This window comes from Hyperolius riggenbachi, chromosome 1, assembly GCF_040937935.1.
Source record: "Hyperolius riggenbachi isolate aHypRig1 chromosome 1, aHypRig1.pri, whole genome shotgun sequence".
Classification (NCBI taxonomy): domain Eukaryota; kingdom Metazoa; phylum Chordata; class Amphibia; order Anura; family Hyperoliidae; genus Hyperolius; species Hyperolius riggenbachi.
Genome location: NC_090646.1, coordinates 199110279 through 199135642, shown reverse-complemented (window position 1 = coordinate 199135642; position 25364 = coordinate 199110279). Strand labels below are relative to the sequence as shown.

The 25364-nt window shown below is 43.5% G+C and overlaps 1 protein-coding gene across 3 annotated transcripts in view; it reads right to left on the bottom strand.

Moving 5' to 3' along the window:
- Nucleotides 1–14544: 14544 nt before the first annotated feature.
- ELF2 (E74 like ETS transcription factor 2) overlaps nucleotides 14545–25364 on the bottom strand; it is a 166574-nt gene continuing 155754 nt past the window's right edge. For all 3 annotated transcript variants that reach the window (XM_068279741.1, XM_068279734.1, XM_068279747.1), the window contains 4 exons: nucleotides 24962–25048; nucleotides 22692–22884; nucleotides 18583–18912; nucleotides 14545–16493 (listed from right to left, as the gene is read on the bottom strand). In XM_068279741.1, coding sequence (XP_068135842.1) covers nucleotides 15872–16493; nucleotides 18583–18912; nucleotides 22692–22884; nucleotides 24962–25048 — 1232 coding nt within the window. In that variant the 3' untranslated portion in view covers nucleotides 14545–15871. The remainder of the gene's footprint in view (nucleotides 16494–18582; nucleotides 18913–22691; nucleotides 22885–24961; nucleotides 25049–25364) is intronic.

Here is a 25364-nt window from a genome sequence, read left to right as displayed (position 1 = left end):
TTCTACTAATCTAGTATGATCATGTGTGCAAAATGCCCCAAAGGAACTTGCGTGGGAGAAACTGGACAAGCTCTGCATAAACTTATAAACAGACACAGGTATACTATTAACGATACCTAATCTCCCAGTACACACACACACACACACACACACTTTCGTTTTCATGGACACAGCTTAGATGATCTTTAGGTTACTGCAGTGGAGGATGGCTTTATATCACAGAAAGAGACTAGTAGCAGAAATAAAATGTATACATTGTTCAATATTTACAGATTTGAACCAAAGATACCAACTTCTTAAATTGGTATGAGGTTGATATTTAATATCATTTTCAGCCTAGACAAACTGCATCGATTCTGCTTGTAGATGACTCTTGAACTTGGAATTTACTATGCCTCTGTTACCAGGTAAAGATGGAGAATGGGGCTTTCTAATGTGGCTGAGTGGAGTGCAGTGGAAACTCCTCTTGCTCTAATATTCCTGATAGCATCTTTCCTAAAGGTGGGTACACACATCAGATAAAAGTCTTTGGAAAATGAAAGCTTACAGACCAATTTTACCCCCTTCCATGTAGTATGAGAGCCATACACTACAGTCTATTCTATTGAACTGAATTCCCCATCAGATAAAAATCTTTGTGAGATGCTGCACACATGCAAAAAATCAGTTTCTGCAAAATGCATTGATAGTCTGATATCTGCAGATCTCATACACACCTTTGTTTAACAGATATTCATCTGCAGATCTGAAGATCCATCTGATCTGCAGATGAATGTCTGTTAAACAAGGTGTGTATGAGATCTGCAGATATCAGACTATGAATGGAATTTGGCAGATGCTGATCTTTTGAATGTGTACAGCATCCTGCAAAGATTTTTATCTGATGGAGAGTTCAGTTCAATAGAATAGACTGTATAGGTATAACTCTCTTACTACATGGAAGGGGGTAAAATTTGGTCTGTAATCTTGTCATTTTTTTTTAAAGACTTATCTGGTGTGTACCCACCTTAACCACTTGAGGACCCACCCTTTACCCCCCCCCCCCCCCCCCTTAAGGACTAGTGCTGGTTTAGCTGATCTGTGCTGGGTGGGCTCTACAGCCCCCAGCACAGATCAGGGTGCAAGCAGAGTGACCAGATTGCCCCCTTTTTTCCCCACTAGGGGGATGATTTACTGGGGGGTCTGATCGCTCCTGCCTGCCTGGGTGTTGCGGGGGGGGGGGGGGGGGCACCTCAAAGCCCCCCTCCCCGGTCAAATTCCCCCCCTCCCTTCCCCGGAGATCCGAGGCTGCACAGGAACGGATCTGTCCTGTGCAGCCTCTAACAGGCTCCTGCCTGTCATGTGACAGCGATCCCTGGCCGCTGATTGCTCATCTGGTACAACGCTGCTACTGTTAACAGCGTTGTACGGATGTAAAAGCGGATTATTTCCGTTTGTGTTTACATTTAGCCTGCGAGCCGCGATCGGTGGCCTGCAGGCTATTCTTGCAGCCCCCCGCCGTGAATTGACAGGAAGCAGCTGCTTGCGCGGCTGCTTCCTGATTAATTAGCTTGCAGCCGGCGACGCAGAACTGCGTCGCTGGTCCTGCAGCTGCCACTTTGCTGACGCGCGGTAGGCAAGTGGTTAAGGCTCCCTGCACACGGCATGTGATTCGGATTCTGCTTTTTAATCATTTTTTTTACATCCGATTCCGCTTTTTGATCTTTACTGCATGCTGCATTTTGTGATCAGTTTGTCTGTTGAATGTATTCAGGGAAAATTGGAATTGAAAATCTGAATTGGAAAACGGATTTGTAGTGTGCAGGAAGCCTAACACCTTTTGTTAAACAATTTCAACATTTGTTGAAGAAATACCTTGCTTCTGAAAATGACTATAACATGAGTTATTATAGAGTGTGCAGATAGCAAGACCCTTTACAGTGGAACTGTGCTAGACACTGAAGTCAGCTGCTGATCAGCAAAATGCTCATTTTTCTGGCATGCATTTAATTGGTCCATTTCCAGGCAGTACGCAATTCTTAATCGCCTCTTGGAACATTAGCTAGCACTAAAAACCTAAATCTTGTCAATTTGCCCTCATTCTGGGCTTGTTCCCACTAAGGGCTTTTTCTGCCTTTTTTCAAGCGCAGGCGATTTTAAAAATCTCTCACAAACCGCTTGTACAACGATTCTCTATGAGAAGGTTCATATCAGCGCGGTTTGTCCTTTTTACGCTCCGTAAAGCGATGCCTGTACCAATTTTGGGGTGATTTTGCTGTAATGGAAGAGCACTAAAGGCTTACAAAACCGATTTGTGCAGCAATTGCATTTGATTTTAACCACTTGCCGACCGCACACTCATACCGTGCGGCGGCAAAGTGGTAGCTGGAGGACCAGCGACGCAGATCTGCGTCGCCAGGTGCCTCCCTAATTAATCAGGAAAGGCCGCTCGCGCAAGCGGTCGTGTCCTGTTAGATCACAGAGCGGGTCTCCGTGAATAGCCTGCGAGCCGCTGATTGCGGCTCGCAGACTAAATGTAAACGTAGGAGACATATGTCTCCTTTGTTTACATTGTACAGCGCTGCTGCGCAGCAGCGCCGTAAGGCAGATCGGCGATCCCCGGCCAATCAGCGGCCGGGGATCGCCGCCATGTGACAAAGGACAGCCTGTCACTGGCTGCACAGGACGGATAGCGTGCTGTGCAACCCGGATCACCAGCGGGGAAAGGTAGAAGAGGGAGGGGGGGGGGGGAATTTTGCTGCGGAGGGGGGCTTTGAGGTCCCCACCCCCCCTGCAAACCTCAGGCAAGCAGGAGCGAACAGACCCCCCCTGCACATCATCCCCATGGGGGGGGGGGGGAGGACAGGGGGGCAATCTGGTCACTCTGCCTGCACCCTGATCTGTGCTGGGGGCTGCAGAGCCCACCCAGCACAGATCACTAAAAACAGTGCTGGTCCTTGGGGGGGGGGGGGAAGGGTGGGTCAAGTGGTTAAGAATAAATACACTGTATTATTTTCCGGGTCAAGCAGTTCACTTCCTGACTTGTGTCAGGGAGTGAATTAACCACTTGATGGCCCAGCCTTTACCCCGCTGGCGCCACTCATCTTCCGCTCGATTCCCTGCCATTGTCCACTTGTGGGGAACGAGCAGGGAATCGGAGGCGGTGAGATCGGACCTGATGCGGCTCGATTGATAAGCTACACGACTACACCTTAACATGGAGCTTTTCGAGCTGTGTTTGTTTGAGTTCATGTAAATTGTAAGTAGGGGACAGAAGACGGGTGTGCCTACTGTCAAGGCGCACTTTCTAACCTCTTATAGTATTTTAGATTATTTTATAGATGCCAAGGAGAAAATTCCTCTGTTCAAAAAGATAAGCAACAGCATAATAACCTTTAAACAGAAACCTTTTTTAAAGTTAATACAAATCCTGCAATAAATCTCCAGTGTGTGTACTTTCTGCTTTAATGGAAGCAGACATAGGATGAACATCCTGTGTTTACAAATTAGCTGCTCTGCTGAGGCAGCCAGCTGGCACAGCTGAGAGATCAAATTACAGTTGTGATTAGTCACAGATGAGGGGGAATTAGACTGGCTAAACTCCCTATATACATACAGGGTGCATTTCTATATCTTTAAATGTGACAGGCTTTCCTGGGTCGTCTCTGTGTAATGGGTGGAAAGCATATGGGCTGCCCTACAGTGGTCAAAAAAAGCTTCATTTCCGCATACATTAACGAACAATTACCACAAAGTTACCGACCGTTTTATCGCACTTTTATCGAACATTAATCACACTCGATACTCAGAAAAGTTGGTAATTATCACTGGAGGTATTTTTCCGAACAAAAAAGTGTTACCGCACGTTATTTTCAATAGAGCCCTATATGTTGTTAAAAAAAAAGTCATAAGCAGGTTTCTCATTTTGGATGCATTCATGCTAAATGAGAGGTGCTGCTACTCTGTCAATGTGCAGCATTCATTAAGGTATGTGGATAGTGTTTGCCCTGTGCTTTTTTTTTTGTTTTTTGGTTTAGAACTTCAATCTGATTTACAATATCATTAGTTTTGGTGCAGTTTCAATGCAACCTTTTAAATTGTACAAAACATGTTTTTCAGGCTCATTACCCATTACGGTCTGTGTTTACAGTAATTCCTTGTATTTAGTTTTTGGATCCATTAAAGTATACAAATCCCCCAAATTAGTCCTTTGGCCTCTATTCATAAAGCATTTCCACATGCGGTAATGCTCAAACAAGCTGACTTTACCGACGATTTAGCAATGTGTCCATTCATAAAAGCGGTTTCCGCATGAAAAGCTGACATTCCTGAGTAGCGCGGGAAATTACCACCTTATGCGGTGATTATCACAACACATGTCCATTCATAAAGATTAGAGCAGGTGGTATTGGGAATGGAGAATACCAACTGTTTAGAAAAAGAGATAAGCCAGCGATAACAGGCAAGCTAATGGAGACAGATCTCCCAGGCAGCAGTGAGAGCAGAACAAAAAAAAAAAGGAATCACAGAATACCCAGGCTGTGTTTAACCCCTTGGGTACCTGATTTCAGATAAATTTCACATCAGAAAGCCTGCGTGTGTAACATTTCTTGAAGTTCTTCTAAGCTGCAGCAATTAAATAGATAGTTTAGAAAGACTAATAGACAGATTCAGAGAAGATTCAGGGCAAACAGAGGCAGTTTTAAAACAAAATGCACATCTAAAGGGAAGTTGGAGCTGCCTCCTTTATAGTAAGGTCTCATTTCCACTATTGCAGTGCGGAAGCGCCTGGATTCCACCGCTGATGAAATCGCATGCGGATGCGATTCTGCATACTTTTTTTGCCGCAAATTTGCATAGGTGAGGGTATATGTGATTTTAACCATGTCACTGCCTGTGTGAATTTACATTGGTACTTATGCGAATTTGCGGCGGAAACCGCATGCGATTTCCCTATTAAATACATTGCATGCAATTCGCATGCATTCCACTCGCAGGCGAATTCTGCAGCTTTTTTGTGCGTTTTTTTCACCGCTGAAAAAAACTGCACCTCAACAACGCTACAGTGGAAACAGGCCCATCCACTTGCATTACATGTGCGAAACTGCATGCAGATTCGCGATAGTGGAAACAAGCCTTAACTGTCTCTGCACAGAGAAAATGCATCAACTCAGCCAGCACCGCTAGTTTAGTGCAGGAATTCCCCAACCGTTTATCGCAAGTGTAAACTTGTAAAATGTTTGAAAAAGCTACCAAAAACACTTGGTGTGCACTGGGCCTGAGCTCTACGAACCCACAGGACAACTGCCATTGCCAATTAGCAGGCATAAATTCGTAGTGCTTGCTATGATACTCTGATAAGGCGTGTTAACTTTGATAAGGTGTGCTATTTATCATATCACGGTTTAGTGAATCAAAATCAAGCCCTACATGTGAAGCACTGGTACTATCTGTGAATAGCATTTGACAACTCTATTTGGTTGTACGATACAATGAATGATGCTGGAATCCTGGCAGGTTGGCAATAAATGGAGCCATTACCACTTGACCACTGTGCAATTTAACCAACTCTGAACGGGCCCTAAATTGTCAAATGTCTCTTCACTGGTTTAGGACACATCTAGTCTCTACCTGCACAGGTTCCAGATGACCAATTCCTGGAAATGATGCTGGGTGAGAATAATCTACCTACCAGGAACTTTTACCAGAAATGAAAATGTGGTAGTGCTCACTGTTACATTAAGTGCAGAGAAGCTTAATTTGTTTCCATTAACCTAATAATTGCAGTATTTGAAGCAGACACAGATTTCACATAAACTTTAGTAAACTGCTTCCCTGAGGAGGAGCCCGAGAATAAAGGCAAATATGTCTCCATTTTTAAATTTATATAAACAACCCAAATTCAAATGTAGCTGGCAATCGAAAGGTGCATACACACGCACTACTTCCGCCAACAACTGGTCCGTCAGACCCTCCCACTGGGCGGACGTTCAGCGACAGTAGCACGTGTGCTACGCGCCAGTTCTTGGACGGAAGTAGTGCGTGTGTACGCACCTTTAGAAAAGGCAAGAAAGGCATTGTTTTCCTGCCACATAGGTGAACAATAGTTACTTATCAGTAGCCTAAAAGGTTCATACACACCTACCATCTGCCAAACTTGTCTGTTATCCTCCTCAGCGGTATGCCCGACACTGTATCGGGCATACCGCTGGCTGTCCCCAGGAGTCCCCCATTATAATTTTAAGCAATAGGCTAGCTGTTATAGCTTCAGCTAGCACTAGGCTAGCTAGTAGTGGTGGCCGGCGTCCTCAGATTACCTTTTACCCCCCCCCCCCCCCCCCTCTGGATCCAGCGATCGGCGCAGCCTCCCTGCACATCTCCGGTCCTCTCTATGGGGAGGATCGGGTCTGCGCATGACATAGTCGACGTCATGTGCAATCCTCCCCATAGAGAATAGCGGAGCTGTGCCCGGGATCTGAGGATGCCGACCACCACTACTTTGTTGTGAAGCAAGTTGAAACAACTAAAAGAAGTCTTTTACTATTGTTCAAACAGCTGATGAGACTGATAAGACATCAATCCAACTGTTGGATTGACTTCTTATCAGCTTTTTGAACAATAGCAAAAGGGGGAGGAGATAAAGTCTTATGTCACACACACGCACACACACATACACACACACACACACAGAGTACGTGAAAAAAGTATACTTCTGTACAAAATGCACACACAACGTGCATTACATTATTTCAACAGCACTACTGAAGTGCCAAAGTGAACATCCTATTATATACAGGTCCTTCTCAAAAAATTAGCATATTGTGATAAAGTTCATTATTTTCTGTAATGTACTGATAAACATTAGATTTTCATATATTTTAGATTCATTACACACAACTGAAGTAGTTCCAAGCCTTTTATTGTTTTAATATTGATGTATTTGGCATACAGCTCATGAAAACCCAAAATTCCTATCTCAAAAAATTAGCATATTTCATCCGATCAATAAAAGAAAAGTGTTTTTAAAACAAAAAAAGTCAACCGTCAAATAATTATGTTCAGTTATGCACTCAATACTTGGTCGGGAATCCTTTTGCAAAAATGACTGCTTCAATGCGGCGTGGCATGGAGGCAATCAGCCTGTGGCACTGATCAGGTGTATGGAGGCCCAGGATGCTACGATAGCGGCCTTAAGCTCATCCAGAGTGTTGGGTCTTGTGTCTCAACTTCCTCTTCACAATATCCCACAGATTCTCTATGGGGTTCAGGTCAGGAGAGTTGGCAGGCCAATTGAGCACAGTAATACCATGGTCAGTAAACCATTTACCAGTGGTTTTGGCACTGAGCAGGTTCCAGGTCGTGCTGACAAATGAAATCATCTCCATAAGGGCTGGTTCAGACGGACGTTTGTGCAGCGTTTACTGCCAGCGTTCGGGGCTTGGTGTTAAACGCTCCCATTAAAGTGAATGGGAGCGTTTGTACCAAGCTTTTACGCGCGTTTACACGAACGCGGCGTTTGGGTCCCGATTTTCCCTGGCGTTTAAGGAGCCCCTGGAAGCTACATGTAGCTTCCAGGGGCGGTTAACCGCGACGGGTAATGTCCCCCTAGGGGAAGAAAACCGCGACCGCATACGAACGCAACGCAAACGCTGCTGAAAGCCTGAACGCATCACGAACGCAACGCCAACAAACAACGCCTCCGAACGTCTGTCTGAACCAGCCCTAAAACTTTTCAGCAGATGGAAGCATGAAGTGCTCCAAAATCTCCTGATAGCTATCTGCATTGACCCTGCCCTTGATAAAACACAGTGGACCAACACCAGCAGCTAACATGGCACCCCAGACCATTACTGTGGGTACTTGACACTGGACTTCAGGCATTTCCCTCTCCCCAGTCTTCCTCCAGACCCTGGCACCAGGATTTCCAAATGAATTGCAAAAGTTGCTTTGATCCGGAAAAAGTACTTTGGACCACTAAGCAACAGTCCAGTGCTGCTTCTCTGTAGCCCAGGTCAGGCGCTTCTGCCGCTGTTTCTGGTTCAAAAGTGGCTTGACCTGGGGAATGCGGCACCTGTAGCCCATTTCCTGCACACGCCTGTACACAGTGGCTCTGGATGTTTCTACTCCAGACTCAGTCCACTGCTTCCACAGGTCCCCCAAGGTCTGGAATCGGTCCTTCTCCACAATCTTCCTCCGGGTCCGGTCATCTCTTCTCGTTGTGCGTTTTCTGCCACACTTTTTCCTTCCCACAGACTTACCACTGAGGTGCCTTGATACAGCACTCTGGGAACAGCCTATTCATTTAAAATTGTCTTTCTGTGTCTTACCCTCTTGCTTGAGGGTGTCAATGATGGCCTTCTGGACAGCAGTCAGGCCGGCAGTTTTACCCATGATTGCGGTTGAGTAATGAGCCAGGCTGGGAGTTTTTAAAAGCCTCAATCTTTTGCAGGTATTTAGAGTTAATTAGTTGATTCAGATGATTAGGTCAATAGCTCGTTTAGAGAACCTTTTCATGATATGCTAATTTTTTATAGGAATTTTGGGTTTTCATGAGCTGTATGCCAAAATCATCAATATTAAACCAATAAAAGGCTTGAACTACTTCAGTTGTGTGTAATGAATCTAAAATATATGAAAGTCTAATGTTTATCAGTATATTACAGAAAATAATGAACTTTATCACAATATGCTAATTTTTTTAGAAGGACCTGTAATTGGATTGTGTTTGCTTTGTGTAATGCACCCTGTCAGTGTGAAAATAGCCTGAGAGATTTCTTTACTTCAATAGTTACAGATTACCTAACAAGCTTGAATCCTCATCAGTGCATGGCATGAGTTCTGGTTCACCATGAGCTTGCTGGGTAATCTGTACCTCTGAGTGCTTCAAGTCCTACTCCATAGAGCCATATTTATCCATGCCATGCACTGATGAGGATCAACCAATCCGAAACAGTATGTATGCATGTAGGATTTTTGTGGCTCTGTACAATTAAACTTATATCGTTGCATTCCAACAGTGCTGGAGGTGTGGTTAGCTTACAGGTACAAGAATTGATAATTTGCATATTCAGCAGTGAAGCATTGTGGGAGACAAAAGGTGCGTACACACGCACTACCACCGGCAACGACGGTCCACCGGACCCTCCCGATGGAGGGTGTACAGTCAGTATGTCAGACTGATAAGGCAGCCTTATCAGTCCGCCGGCAGCACGTACACACGTGCTACTGTTGGCTGAACGTCCGCCCAGTGGGAGGGTCCGGCGTTAGTGCGTGTGTGCGCACCTTTATGCTCACTCCAATCTGAATAATCACAAATACCTTCTGTTTTAAGATAACAAATTTGTTTTGCTTTACTTCAATAGTAAAGAGACCCTTTTCTGCTCACAAAATTCCCAGCCAGATCGGGAGGTGGAGATCCCAAAAACTAAATGTTTATCTGAAACAAATGTATTAGTTTTAGCACTAAAAAGAATAGCGCACAAAATCTATACAAAATAAAAGAAAACAAGACTAATGACAGGTTAATATAAAAAGGAGGTATTTAACTAACGGTGCCCCCTAATAGTACATTTTTCAACTACATTGTCATAAAACAATCACCATTAGAATCAACAGCCTATTTGGGATTTCAACAAGGTTTATTTTCTGCCAATCTGATTTCGCATTTATCTGATCAGTTGGCAAAGGCCCCATACACACATCAGACCATAGTCTTTTGAAAATGAAAGATCACAGACCAATCTTACCACCCTTCATGTAGTATGAGAGCCATACTCTACACAGTCTTTTCTATGGAGCTGAACTCCACATCAGAAAAAAAATCTTTGCAAGATGCTGCACACACAGATGCTGTACAGACACAAAATATCAGTATCTGCAAAAGATCTGTTCCTGCCAAAAATCCATTCCTGCAAATTGCAATGATAGTCTATGAGATCTGCAGATCATCATACACACATGGTTTAACTGACATTCATCTGCAGATCAGATCCACCAGGATGGATTTTCAGATCTGCGGATGATTGCTTGATCTGCAGATGAATGTCAGTTAAATCATGTGTGTATGATGATCTGCAGATCTCATAGACTATCATTGCAATTTGCAGGAATGGATTTTTGGCAGGAACAGATCTTTTGTAGATACTGATCTTTTGTGTCTGTACAGCATCTGTGTGTGCAGCATCTTGCAAAGATTTTTTTCTGATGTGGAGTTCAGCTCCATAGAAAAGACTGTGTAGAGCATGGCTCTCATACTACATGAAGGGTGGTAAGATTGGTCTGTGATCTTTCATTTTCCAAAGACTATAGTCTGATGTGTGTATGAGCCTTAAGTCTTTGCTGAAAATTGTACCATTAGTGGACACCTTTACAGATATGGGCTACCACAATAACTTTACCTCAAATATTGCAGTGATTTAATTAAACAAGACAGATAAATGGATGATTGCTGAACACCCCCACGCATTCTCAGACATTCCAAGAAGCAACTGACATCACAGGAAAGACCACTGCTTACTGCTGTGCACTTTGCAAATATATTCTTGACACTTAGACGGAACCTGTAGCAAGAGGTATATGGAGGCTGCCATATTTATTTCCTTTTAAACAATACCAGTTGCGTGGCTATCCTGCTGATCCTGGCCTCAGTATTGTCCGAATCACACACCTGAAACAAGCATGCATCTAATCTTGTCAGATTTTTGTTATAGACATCTGATCTGCATACTTGTTCAGTCTGTGGCTAAATGTGTAGAAGACAAAGGATCAGCAGGACTGTCAAGCAACTGGTATTACTTAAAATTAAATATGTGAGCCTCCATATCCCTCTCACTTCAGGTTCCCCTTTAGCCTTCCGCCTTCTACTTAAAGGATACCCGAAGTGACATGTGACAGACATGTGCATGTACAGTGCCTAGCACACAAATTACTATGCTGTGTTTTTTTCTTTCTCTGCCTGAAAGAGTTATCAGGCATGTAAGTGGCTGACTCAGACAGGAAGTGACTACAGTGTGACACTCACTGATAAGAAATTCCCCTTTCTATCTCTTTCTTGCTCTCAGAAGCCATTTTCTCCTAGGAAATGGTTTTATAGTTTTGACACAGTCGATCATGAAATCTTACTCAACAGGCTACAAGAGTAGGCATAGATGGCATTGTTCTCCGGTGGTTCAACTCCTTCCTGGCTGGCAGAACACAAAGGGTAGCCTTAGGGCCCTTCCTCTCCAACCCTGTACCACTAAAATACGGTGTACCTCAGGGCGCAATATTATCCCCTTTACTGTTCACCATATACATGCTGCCACTTGGAGAAATCATACAAAAACATGGCCTGACATATCATTGCTATGCTGATGACACCCAGCTATATTTGTCATTCAAACCTGATGTCACAGACCCTACTCCACAAATAAACGCATGCTTAGCTGAGCTTCAGGAGTGGATGAATAATAATTGGCTAAAACTTAATGCTGACAAAACTGAGGTTCTTGTTATCGAGGGCCAGAGCTCAACAGCAAAGCAGCTCCAGTCTCAACCAACACCGCTAAGGATAGGGAGCTCAGACCTGAACAACTCAGACTGTGTGCGCAGCCTGGGAGTACTGATTGATGGAAAATTAAGCTTCAGGAATCAAATCTCAGCTGTTGTGAAACATTCCTTCTTTCACCTAAGGAATATTGCAAGGATTAAACACCTAATTCCTTCAGAGGATCTTCCAACCCTAGTTCATGCCTTCGTCACATCAAGGTTAGACTACTGCAACGTCCTCTACACAGGCCTGCATAAGAAAGACTTACGCCGCCTGCAATTAGTACAGAATACCGCCGCAAGGCTGTTAACGAGCCAACCCCGCCATTGCCACATAACACCAACCCTGAGCTCACTCCACTGGCTACCGATAAAATGGAGAATTCTGTTTAAGATTGGCTTACTGACATTCAAATCCTTGCACAATCTGGGCCCTGGATACCTGAAGGACTTGTTGCAACTACATCACACCCCCCACAATCTTAGATCAAAAGGACGTAACACCTTGGTCACCCCCAGAGTCCACCTCAAAACCTTTGGAGACAGAGCCTTTTGTCATGCTGCCCCTACACTTTGGAACTCCCTGCCACACCCAATCAGGACAGCCCCATCCCTGGAAGCATTTAAGTCTAAACTGAAAACCTACCTTTTCAGTCTGGCATTCATGAACATCTGACTATCTCCTCTGTAACACAACCCAGCCTGAAACCCTGTATTAATCTGAGACACAGCTATGCGCTTTGAGTCCTATGGGAGAAAAGCGCTTTACAAATGTTATTGTATTGTATTGTATTATTGTATAGTTGGAATTTCTTATCAGTGAGGGTCACACTGTAGTCACTTCCTGTCTGAGTCAGGACTGAGTCAGCCACTTACATACCTGATATTTAACGGTTTCAGGCAGAGGAAAAAAAAAGAAAAACAGCATAGTTATTTGTGTGCTAGGCACTGTACAGGTCTATCTCATCATGTCACTTCAGTTATCCTTTAACCTCCCTAGTGTTCTGATTATTTGCGGCGCACGGCCGCGAGAGGTTTTTTTTTACCTATTTTTTTTTTTATCATGTAGCTAGCCTAGCGCTAGCTACGATTCCCCCCTCCCTGCAGCATCCCTCCCACCCCTCTGATCGCCGCCGATCATTCCCAACAGGAAATACCGTTCTGAACAGGATTTCCTGTATGGGCTTCCCCCGTCGCCATGGTGACGATTGGAATGACGTCATCGACGTTATGGGGAGTCCCGATCCACCCCATAGCGCAGCCTGGCGGTGATTGGCCAGGCTGCGCAAGGTGTCTGCAGGGGGGGCCTCTTTCGCGGCGGGTATCGGAACAAACACGCAGCTAGCAAAGTGCAAGCTGAGTGTTTGAAAAAAATGTATGCAAATCGGCCTGAGCAATCCACCGCGGCGTTACTGGACGAGCTCGTCCGTAACGCTCAGATGGTTAAAGGAATACTATCGTTCACATTTTTTTCAATTGGCACAGGAATTTTTTGGGAAGTGCTGCTAAGCACTGGCGTATACATTTTAGTAGCAACCTCTTTGTTTACGGTTATCAAAATACTTTCAAACTTTACTGTCGCCAAAACTGACGGCAGACTGAGCCATGAGGAGAGGGAAAATTCCCCTCACACTTGATCAGCTAACTCTATGTGTAAGGGTGCATGCACACATCCGACCATAGTCTTTGAAAAATGAAAGATCACAGACCAATTTTACCCCCTTCCATGTAGTATGAGAGCCATACCTACACAGGCTATTGTATTGAGCTGAACTCTCCATCAAATAGAAATCTTTGCAAGATGCTGCACACAAAGATGCTGTACACATTCAAAAGATCAGTATCTGCAAAAGATCTGTTCCTGCAAAAGATCCATTCCTGCAAAATGCATTCATAGTCTATATCTGCAGATCCTCATACACACCTTGTTTAACAGACATTCATCTGCAGATCAGATCCACCAGGATGAATCTTCAGATCTGCAGATGATTGTCTGATCTGCAGATGAATGTCTGTTAAACAAGGTCTGTATGATTATCTGCAGATATAGACTATGAATGCATTTTGGAGGAACGGATCTTTTGCAGATACTGATCTTCTGAAGGTGTACAGCATCTTTGTGTGCAGCATCTTGCAAAGATATCTATCTGATGGGGAGTTCAGCTCAATAGAATAGACTGTGTAGGTATGGCTCTCATACTACATGGATGGGGCTAAAATTGGTCTGTGATCTTTCATTTTCCAAAGACTATGGTCTGATGTGTGTATGCACCCTTACTCTGTGTGTGACAGAGAAAGCTCCCAACAGCTGCAGCTCCTGTGTTTCTGACTGATCTGTCTGAAGAGAGCAGAGGAAATGTAACTAATTGTCACAGCTTTTTCATATTGTTTTTGCTTTCAGAGTTTGATATGTTTGATATTTGCTTTCTGTAGTCTGATGTGCAACTCTGGCTGTGCATTGAAGCAGACACCCCTTCTGCAATTGATTTGTCCCAATATAGCTAAATCCTACCCTCAATAAATTACAGTTTTTGCCTCTGATATTTAACATGAAAAGTAGGAAAATGTTACACAGCCACTTAGACATTATTTGTACATTGTCATTTTAGAACACTTGGGTATTGATAGTATTCCTTTAAAGCATTCATTGAGAAGGGGCCGTGGTCTCCATGTATGAGCACAGCCATGCTGCACATGCACTTGTACATGGAGGGGAGTGCAGCCACAGGAACATTTCCGATAAGCTCGTCTGAAATATATTCGGAGGGACCCTGCACAGCAGCGGTGGGCTCAAAGATGGTTCGGATAGCCTTGGACCATCCTGAGGCTTCCCTTTATGTAGGAATGCATCTAAAAAGGTTCCCTTTAACACCATCAACCTTCAAAATCGTGGCTGAATTCACATTTTTGTCTTTTGCTCACCATTTATCAAATGGCGTAGTGGGCGCGACATCATCTAAATATGGCCCTACTGGCCAGATTACATTTACGGTCACAGGCAATAGAAAAAAGAAAAAAAAAATTAAGGACAAGACACAATGAAACTTTGTTTTCTATATTGCAGTAAAATCTACTTGAATACACTTTGAAACAAGAGTACAACAAAATAGAATATACTTCAAATGTTGAATATACAAACTATTGTAGTTCATTCTGAACACTGGTACTTTATCCCCATATCCTCCCTAAAGTGTCCCTGTCTCAACTAGGAAAAAAAAAAAATAGGTTCAAATCCCTCTCTTCAATAAAAAAAAAAAAAAAATGAACTCATGCGTATGGTGACCTTTTTCAAACCAATAGCAAAGATTGAAATGTATGTATGGGTAATATGTGACAGAAGCGTGCGAGTCGCCATAAAGGCTTGTCCAACCGCTGCTGTCCCATGCCCACCGTCTCACCCCTATCATGTAATAGCTTGCATTTCATTATGCTTGTAGACCTCGTAGCATCTCAGCTACATACATTTTAAACGAAAGAAAAAAAGCCAGACTTTTATCTACCATATAAAATATGTTACATGTAATTTCTATGCCAATACTGTGCTAGGTACAAGATTTTTTTTTTCTCAGTATTTTCTATAATATATTTATATATAAAACGATTGCTTTACACAAACAAGCTGTTAGCTTATTTCAAGAAAAAAAATAAAAATAAAACTGACTCAGTCTAAGGCTTTCATATGAAATCTGCTTCTTAACACAAATCTCATTTGCACTTTGAGCGTCACCAACTTAAACAGGAGTCTGTTTGTCTGGACACAGCAAGCCTGGCGGTCCTGCAGAGTTTATATGTAGCACCGGTTAAGTGAGGGCTATTTGTACACAGTGGTATATGTTTGCTGGTATTTAAAAAAAAAAAAAAAAAAAACAATTATATATATATTGAGTGTGTATATAAAGCAATAATAATAAAAAAAAAGAAAGAATTTAGAAAACAAAAAAAGGTAATTTACAATTGCCGTGTTGACCTAATCTCAGTTTCTACTTTGGGAAAACAAACAGCCACTCTGAAAAGTAATATTAGTGTTCCACTTTTTACTTAACATAATCTAAAAATATATATTTATATATAAGTATTAGTGAACGCTTTGGTCCCTTTTAGTTTTCATTTTGTTTTCCATAGCTGTTATTTTATATTTGTGATGTCAGATGCATTATTTCCATCCACACGTGAACAGAGATCCCACTGAAAACATGGGAGGGAAAATTCATTTCCAGTAAAACGTTCCTTTCCATTGAACTCCATGAACACACGTGGTCTATGATGCTTGCTTTAAAGTCTTGCAGGACTCAAACCTCCTTTTTCCTCCAAAAAATGAGAGTTTATATTACCGTCAGTTTGACCTGACACAAACCTTTCTGATATGTCACACATGACTGTCCCTTTCTTGTTTCACAGTCAATGGTAAGGTAAGGCCAGAAGAGGGAGCACTAACCACCACAACACGCGTTACGGTTTTACTCATGTCTGCTGGCTTCTCCTCTTTCACTAGCTGAAATGTCTTCAATTCTCCATCTGGCCTGCTCAAAACTATGTCCGATTTCATGTCAGGTCCTTTAATAAGTGTACTGATGACCCGAGGTGGTGTCTGGCACCTGGCTTGTTGTGCTGGCATGGCTAGTCTCATAACAGGGGTGCCATGGGCAATTGACACAGGTGTAAGTGCTCTGACAGTCAGTGGAGTACCCACTAAGTTTAAGCCCCCTGCTCCGGTCAGGCTAGATTTTGTCTGCAGCTGACACTGGGTGAGCTGAGAGGTTGGGATGGTAATGATTTTGGCAGGTTGCATCGTGAACTTGTCACCATCCCCAGCAGCCGACATCATAGTGGGAATTGTCTGGATCACAACTTTGGGCGCTGTGGCCGTTGTGGGGCTGGTGTTGGCCATCAAGGGAGTTCCGGGACTCATGGACTGGACAGCCAACGTGGATATCTTCTGTCCCAAGGAAGTCATCACAACAGGCACTTGCATTGCAACTCGAACAGTCCTGTCACAAACGAAAAAAAAAAAATTCAAATGTGAATTCAACTTACACGCTCTCCTATTACCTCACCTCGTAATCCAAGCCTCTTTCTCAGGAAAAATAAACGGACTAGTTCTCTGCAGGATTTAAGTGCTCAATACTAAAATGGCCTCACAAAAAGAAAGTGAAACAGCAGGAAATTAACCCCTAACCTGTTCTTGTTCCTTGTCTGTTCTAAACGGCACCAACCTGATATAAAGGGCCATGGGCTTGAGGCACTAATCTCCAGTAAAGTTGCCATGAGCAAGGAGTGCACAGCAATTTTACCATGACTAGTGCAGGGAGAGCATAGGCCGTTAACCCATTAGCTCCATGCGCTTTGTTATGGTAGTACCCATTACCACAGCAACACGTGCGTTACTGTGGTAACACGTGACACCAATGGCCAGTGCTACTCCTGCGCTAGTAACAGTACAATTGGGAGTGCACGGTAACTACCTGTTAAGTGCATCAGGCCAAAATTTCCTTAAATTTCTAGTTTTCATTCTGTACAAAAGTGCAGTACACTTAAAGATAGTGTGGTTTAAAAAAAAAAAAAAAAAAAATCACATTTCTGTATCCTCAAACACTGATGTAGTCAGCAGCCAGGCTCTGTTCCTGCCTCAGAATAATCAGGGCGCGCTACCAGCTGTGGAACATCTCCACTAGCATCAAGAATGCCCCTTCATCCTCCGGAGAACTAAAAGGCAGCAGTTGGCTACCAGCTGTAGAATGTCCCACTAAGGGTCAGAAAAGCAGCAGTGCCAGTAGCTTCACATCCAGCTGCCATCCCCTTAGCCATACTGCAGCAATGGGAGCTACCAACTGACACCATCTGAAGCTAGCAATACAGGTGCATTGTCTTTTTTTAAAAAAGAATATACTGCAGAAGTCAGTACATTTCAGAGTTGATTCTGTACAGGCACAGTTCCACTTTAGGAAACAGAATAAATTACACATAAAGCCAATTCAGAAGTGTGGCAGAAAGATTTAGAAAAAGTGAACTTAACACACTAAACAAATGAAACTCAATGCAATTCTGAATCACTATGGATTTTGCTTCCCTGCATAAAGCTCACCTCCTTTGTCAGCAGTCTGTACCCCAGATACAGTATTGACGTGCTTGCACCAGGTTTATACCCCTCTGCTCACCAAACTCCCCGCCATTGGGTCTCTAATCATTAATTACCCCTTTTGTGATCTGAAAGTCATGTCCATTATCTGCTTAAAAGCTTAAGCTGTACACACTGTAATCCAATTCCTTTCAGTCTATGCCTAGATAATATCTGACATGCAAGGTTTACAGTCTTCGGTTAGTCCAAAATATTTCAGTTTGTCAGAATCCATCTAGTGCTCCTTAATACCCCCCCCGGCGGTTGTTCGGGGGACAGACCGAGATCGTACCAGAGCCTGAGAGGACCTTAAGAATTGGTGCTGGTGTCTGGATCCCGGGAACGGATAGTTACAAAGCCCACTGCACTGAATGGCACCTTCCGGCAGAGAGTCAGGCTCGGGGTCACCTGTCTAAGCTGCAGATTTCTGGTCTGAACCTGACTTGGTGTTACCGCTATGGTGCTTAAGCATCTCAACTTTAGTGAGGAAATGCCTGTGTTCCCAGGCTGCATACCTGCCATGTCACAACTACTGTCCAAAGTGGGAAGAGACCACACCAAAACCTGCAGTCTAATATAAAAAGTACCTTTACTGCCCATTTCCACCAAGTGAGAATTTGTACAGTGAAGATTTGCACTAATACCGAAAGCAATGCAATTTCAATGGCATAATTTCCACTGAATTCGTTTTTGTAGTTGCTCCAATCCGAAGGGGGGGCGGGGGGGAGATACTGCAGATTTTCGCAGGACACCTCCGTTTCCCATGTAAGGATCGTCAATTACGCTAGACATGCAAAAATCGCATAAGAATTTGCATACAATGAGAAAATTTGCAAACAGAAAAACATACAAAATGTTATATCCTTGGGGTAAAGGGGCCTCAGTGAAAAAGAGAAACTGCAAGCACAAGCGTAACATGAAAGATTATGAAGATCGGATAGTAGAAGAGTTTAGAAGCTGACCTCTGCACTTGGGTTGGTGTTGTGCTGGTAGGAGATTTAGGAGACGTCTCAATCAAAGGTGAAGCCAAGCTGACCAGTCTGGGTTTCCGGGGAGAGGTTGGCTGCATGGGGCTTTTCTCCAAACGAGACGGTATTGTCACCTTCAGAATTCCATCTGTGGGCATCGACACACGTTCCAGCGACTTGTCATCAGCAGAGGACATCAGATCTTCCATGCAGGATTCCGACTTATCATCCTCTATTACTACGATGTTCTTGGGCATTTCCTTGAATTGATATACCAGCCGTTGCCCTTCCACTTTGGCTAGAATTCCTCTTTGATAGTAATACCTATACAGAAAGTTATATAATACAATAAATATGTGCAAAGTAAAAAATCCTATTAAAGGGACTCCGAGCAGTGCAAAAACTATGGAAAGATGCATATCATTTTAAAGCTCTCTTTCTCCTCTTTCCAATGATATATAAATCGCCACCCTTCGCCTTTTAGTTTTCGCTATTTTCGCGATTGAAATCACCGCGGTCGCGATTTCGAACACGAAAATAGAGAAAACTAAAAGGTGTAGGGCGACGATTTAGGGGTCGTCAGAAAGAGAGCTTTAAAATGATATGCATCTTTCCATAGTTTCTGCACTGCTCTGAGTCCCTTTAAATCACAACCATGAATACAAAAGGCTTCACCCCTGTGCTAAAGGCTCTAAGGCCTAGTGCACACCGAGCGGTTTTTGGAGCGATCCGCCGGCCGCATCCGCCTGTAAAAACGCTTGGCTAATGTATTGCAATGGGATGGTGCATACCGGCGGTTTGAGGTTTTTGCCCAGCCGCAAACGTGCCTCCTGCTGCACGTTTGCGGTTTTCTGAAGAGTTTCGTCCTCAAAGTATAGGAAAAACGCAAACCGCTCTGAAAAACGCTACTTCAGAGCGGTTTGCCAGGCGTTTTTGTTACAGAAGCTGTTCAGTAACAGCTTTTACTGTAACAATATGTGTAATCTGCTACACAAAAACGCTCCAAAACCGCTAGGTATGTTTAGAAAACCTCTCTAAACATACCTAGAATCGCTCTGAAATCATCTCCCAAAACCGCTAGCATATTGCGGATCTGCTAGCGGTTTTGGTGTGCACTGGGCCTTAGGCCTGAGACACATTGAGCGCCGAGAGCTTTTCTGACCATCAATGCTGTCTGAGCGTTTTTTATAAAAACGCTCTAATTGATTTTATTTATATGGCGCCGACATTACGCAGCACTGTACAGAGAATATTGTCCTGTCCCTCAGAGGAACTCGCAATCTAGTACCTACCATATTCATATGTCTATGTATGTATGGTGTAGTGCATGTATCATAGTGTAGGGCAAATTTAGGGGGAAGCCAATTAATCTGTATGTGGGGGGAGGGGGGAAGTGCACGGAGGAAAATCACGCAGAGAAGGTGAGAACGTACAAACTTCTTGCAGATGTTGACCTGGCTGGGATGTGAACCGGGGGCCCAGCGCTGCAAGGCGAGAGCGCTAACAACTATGCCACCGTGCTGCCCATTACGATGGACTTCTTAAAATTGCGGTACAATCGGAAAAATCATGATCGTGGCGATTTTAATGCAAGTCAGTGGGAGAATTTTTTTTTCTTTAAAGGCTCAGACCGCGCCGATGGTCAGAAAAGCGCTCAGCGTCTCAGGCCTAAGGGCCCATTCACAATTGAAAGTGCCAAAATGCTACCGTTTTGTGCAGGTGATTTTACCACAGTAAAATACTGGACACTCTCGCGATTCCAGATGATCGTGATCAGTGCTCGTTTAAGCACTGTACCACAATCGCTTAGGAATCGCAGCAATATGCTGAAGGTAACACGTTTTGTGATTGCCGTTAATCACAAAACGCCCGATAGGTGAAACTCTACCACGGCAGCCGATAGCAGGCTCCTCCGCCGAGAATTCCGCAGGGCAGCACGGTGGCGTAGTGGTTAGCTCTCTCGCCTTGCAGCGCAGGGTCCCTGGTTCGAATCCCAGCCAGGGCACTATCTGCAAAGAGTTTGTGTGTTCTCCCCGTGTCTGCGTGGGTTTCCTCCGGGCACTCCGGTTTCCTCCCACATTTCAAAAACATAATGGATAAGTTAATTGGCTCCCCCTAAAAATTGGCCCTAGACTACAATACTTAAACTACATAATATAGACATATGGCAATGGTAGGGATTAGATTGTGAGCTCCTTTGAGGGACAGTTAGTGACAAGATATATATACATACACTGTACAGCGCTGCGTAATATGTCGGCGCTATATAAATGCTAAATAATAATAATAATAATAATAATGTGTAGAGCAGCCCCTGACCTTTCTCAACCAACGATCAGCCTGGCAGACTGCTTTGGCCAAGACCATTGCTCTCCCCATACAAAGCATGACAGCACACTCGCACTTCTCCAGCGTCCCTCCCCCTCCATGGGAACAGAATATATTGCTTGCCTGCAGGCTGGTGATGCGTCTGCACATCCTTGGCCCAGCAATGTCACCTGAGGGATTTATCCCTGACTTTTGATCAATCTTTCGCAAAAGTGGGGTGTGGAGCGGTGACTGCCATTTTACTGTAAAAATCCTACTATTTTTTTTTTTTATTTTTTTTTATTTTTTTTTTTAAAGGAACCCCAATTAAGAAAAAAAAAAAAAGTAACTTACCTGGGGCTTCTACTGGCTCCCTGTAGATGTCCTGTGTCCACGCTGTCATTCCACAATCCTCTGGTCCCCCCCCCCCCGCGGCTCAGTTTCGCTTGGGCCACTGCACTTGCACATGTCACTGTCCTGCGCAGTACGTGTTTTCTCGTACTGCGCATGATGGTGATGTGAGCGAGGATGCGCGCGGGCAGAGCCGCACAGTGGCCCGCCGACTGTCTGCGAAAACATGTCACGGGACCAGAGGATAGGTTTGTTCCATCGCGGGCACAGGACGTCTGCAGGGGGGCGGTAGATGCCCCAGATAAGTTAAAAAAATTTCTTGATTAAAAGGTTCCCATTAAATCATGACTTTGGTAACATGGGAATTACTGACAAACATTTAGGGCCCCCGACACCAAATAGAGTTTTGGACGTGTTTTTTTTGGGGGGGGGGGGGGGGGGCGGGGGAGGGGGATTAGCGGGGATCACACAACCCCGCTTTAGTTACATAAGCAGCCTGCTAGCCCGCGATCACAGCTAGCAGGCTGTTAGAAGAAAGAAGAAAAAATGTTCTTTAAACAGCGCTGCGATCTATGCGCAGCACTGTAAGGGACGAAGCTTTCCCCTCGAGTGCCCCACAATGTGATCCCCTCTCATAGGCTGGTGCCTATGAGAGGTGATCACTGATTGGATCTCGGGGAAGGGATGTAAATAAAAGAAAAATAGGGAAATCTAATTAAAAAAATAAAATCATTTTAAAATTAAGGAAAAAAAAACAAACAAAAAAAAAACAAAACACTGCAGTAGTGATCAGAACCCAACAAAAAAGCTCTGTTGGTGGGCAGACTAATTTGGCTGCCAAGTTGTATCACCGTGCAGCACACTGTTAAAGCTGCAGTGTGCTGAATTTAAAAAAAAATAGCTTGGTCACTAAGAGGTGTAAGACCGTGGTCCTCAAGAGGTTAAAAAACACCTCCATTGACTGACATTGAAATTGCAGCAAAATTGCAGAGATCAAGATTTTTCGAAAAATATTGCCGCAATTTCAGTGTAAGTCAATAGAGGCATTTTTTTTAAACGACGTGCAAAACACTATTTGTTGTGTCAGATTCAGGGCACTTACACCGAGCCCATCAGTCCTACACTGGCACACTACATAGAACACTCATATAGGTGACTGATTATTTTTTTACTTGTAATAGCTCTGTCCTACAATTTTGTTATGGTTGTAGTTGCTGACTAAAAAGGTCAGTGAGATGCTATCTCCCATGTCTCCAACTCCCATGTGAATTGTATCCAGCCTGGAAATGGACCAATCCAATTGAACAGGAAGTCCATCTGACTGCCCAAGTCAAAACTGCATACTATTTGCACAAAATTAGCATGCAAATAAGAAAACTTGGCATCTCATTGACCATCTCTACAGCCAGCAAGAAAACAATATGCACTTCAGCTACTTTAATTACCTCAATGCTCGCCCCATAGTCTCATAGTTCATGTCAGGTTTGTTCTTGTGCTTTCCCCAAAGTTTGGAAACTGCTTTGGAGTCTACCAGTTTGAAAATGCCCTTCTCTCTCTGTGTCCATTTGATATATCTGGGACACGTGTTCTTATCCTGCAGCAGGTCCAACAGGAACTCCCAGAGGTACGTTGTATTTCCTGGAAAAAAAAACAAAGTTATAGAATCCATTAAGCTTTAATCACACTAAAGTAGGCTTGTAGTTTTATTTTATTTGTTATGTTTTATTAGAAATATACTTCTGGTGAATCTGCTTGCCTTTTTTGAAAAGCAGATAGGGCATTTACAGGTAAACCATTTAACACATACAGAAAAAAAATGCATACTTCATAAACCTTTAAGTATCACCATATATGCAAGCAACATAATTTAAGTATTGTGATAAATAGCCAAATACCATTTTCTTTTCCCTTTAGGGTACTTTCCCATTATACCCATTGCGCTGCACATCCTGGAAAAAATGATCACAAAGGTGATGAAAAAAAAAAATCACATTGCACATTGCCAATGTGCTGCATACAGCAGTATGTAGTCAGACTAAGAATTTCAGCAAAGCCGTGCACATTGGACATTACTGCACAGCATGTTGCATGTTATTCCAACAGAAGCAATAACACCGTGCACACACAAACAAATCTGCACTGAGCTGCAGTGCGATTGGATTATATTGTCCACACAATGACATAGACTGAGCTCTCAAAAAAATGAATAATGATAGGCATAGTTACTGAATCAACAGGTCGAAACAAAAATGTCTGAACTGCTCTATTGCATAAGGTGAACACAGGTTGAAAATGTGAAGTGGTTGATCAACCGCATACATGCAAAAAAGGCAAAAGAAAAAATGGGCGCAAATAGTCATTTTTCTGATATTCTACTATCCCATTGTACCACAATTCTCATACTACCCCACCCTTATGTATGCCTAACACTAACCTCTCCCCCACCTTCTCCTGACACTATAAACCCACTTATTAACTGCCCAAGCAAGGCTGGCAAGTAAAAAGCCCAGAGATTGGCTGTAGCCACTCATTTTATAGTATTTTTATCCTTTGGGCAACAGTTATTTGTAGTTGCTATTTTCTTAAGGCTCCACATGCACCCAAAATCCCCTGGCACCTCTGGTGCACAAATTTGCCATCTATCTACCCATCTGCTCTGCTGGCTCAAGAACGAGGGCTGAGTTACACTGAATCAGTTGCTATCAGCTATGACGCAACAGACAACTGATGAGTAGTAGGATCTATGTGTTATAAGGCATAGGTGTACCCACAGGGGAACATGGGAAATTCTTATCAGTTGTCTGTATCGTTGTAGCCGACAGTAACGGATTCAGTGTAAACCCACCCTAAATGGTAGCCCTCGGTTAAGAGCTGCTTCTTCTCCAGAGAAGAAAAAAAAAAAAAAAAAAAAAAAAAAAAGAAGTGTCCCAGACCCAAGATATAAGCTTCAATCCAAATTTTCTACACAAATTTCAATCACGTGTGTTGTCTAATGGCATTATAAATATTTTAGCATAACAGTCTTTTTTTTTTTTTAAATCTGTAGCAAAAAAAAAAAAAAAAAAAAAAAGGGAAAAGAAAAAAGTCCCCCTGGGGGACACTGGGACAGGGGAAGCCTCAATAGGATCCAGAGGCTTCCCCCGTCCCAGTGTCCCACAGCATCAGCGATAAAGCTCCCCGAACAGCGGGGATGTAAAATATTTACCTTCCCGGCTCCAGCGCTGGAGATAGGCGGAAATAGCCGATCTCTGTCGGTCCACTCTACTGCGCAGGCGCAAGTCTTCTGTGCCTGCATAGTAGAGTGGACCCGACAGAGATTGGCTATTTCCGCCTATTTCAGAGTGGAGAACAGCAAGAGCGCACCCACTGGAGTCAGAAAATGTAAATATTGCACAGCCTGACAAATTGTGGGCTGTGCGTTCCGTTGGCTGCAGCGAGACTGCCGTGGGATGGAGGACGACGGGAGAAGCCTCAATAGGATCAAGAGGCTTCCCCCTACCGAGGTGAGTACCCCCCAGGGAACTTTTGTTTGTTACAGAGCCTCTTTAAAGGCAACTTTTAAAATGATACAAATCTCTTTCACACACAGCACAGGTTAAAAGTTCACTTATCTTTTAAGGATACTCATCCAGCATAAACCATGTCTATGCAGAGTTCAGCCAAGTCTTGCCTCTATTGATCTGTAAATAATTTGGACTATAAACTGTATTCGTACCTTTGCCTTCTCTTGGTTTCTTCTTTATGCTCAGATCTGGAGATCCATTGGCAAATGTAGGTTGCTGTATCTTCGGTTTTCGACCAGCTGCACAAAAAAGACATCTCGATTATTTTAGGGTATAGCCACAAAGACCACCAATGACGTGCTAGTATACAGAGTCTGCATGCAAATTACAGGCAGGCCTGAATATTTGCATCTCATCTCCACATCTTGGTTAACCACAAACAAAAAGGTTAAAGCCTGTCCTTTTAAAGACCAAAAGACAGAAATATACCATCAGATAAATTTGGAAGCCATCATACTCCCAGAACAGAAACTCCAGCCTGACTGAGACTGACCCATTAATCTGGTTACGTGGTATTGTTTGACGATATAAATTAATGACCAATGTCTGCCAAGG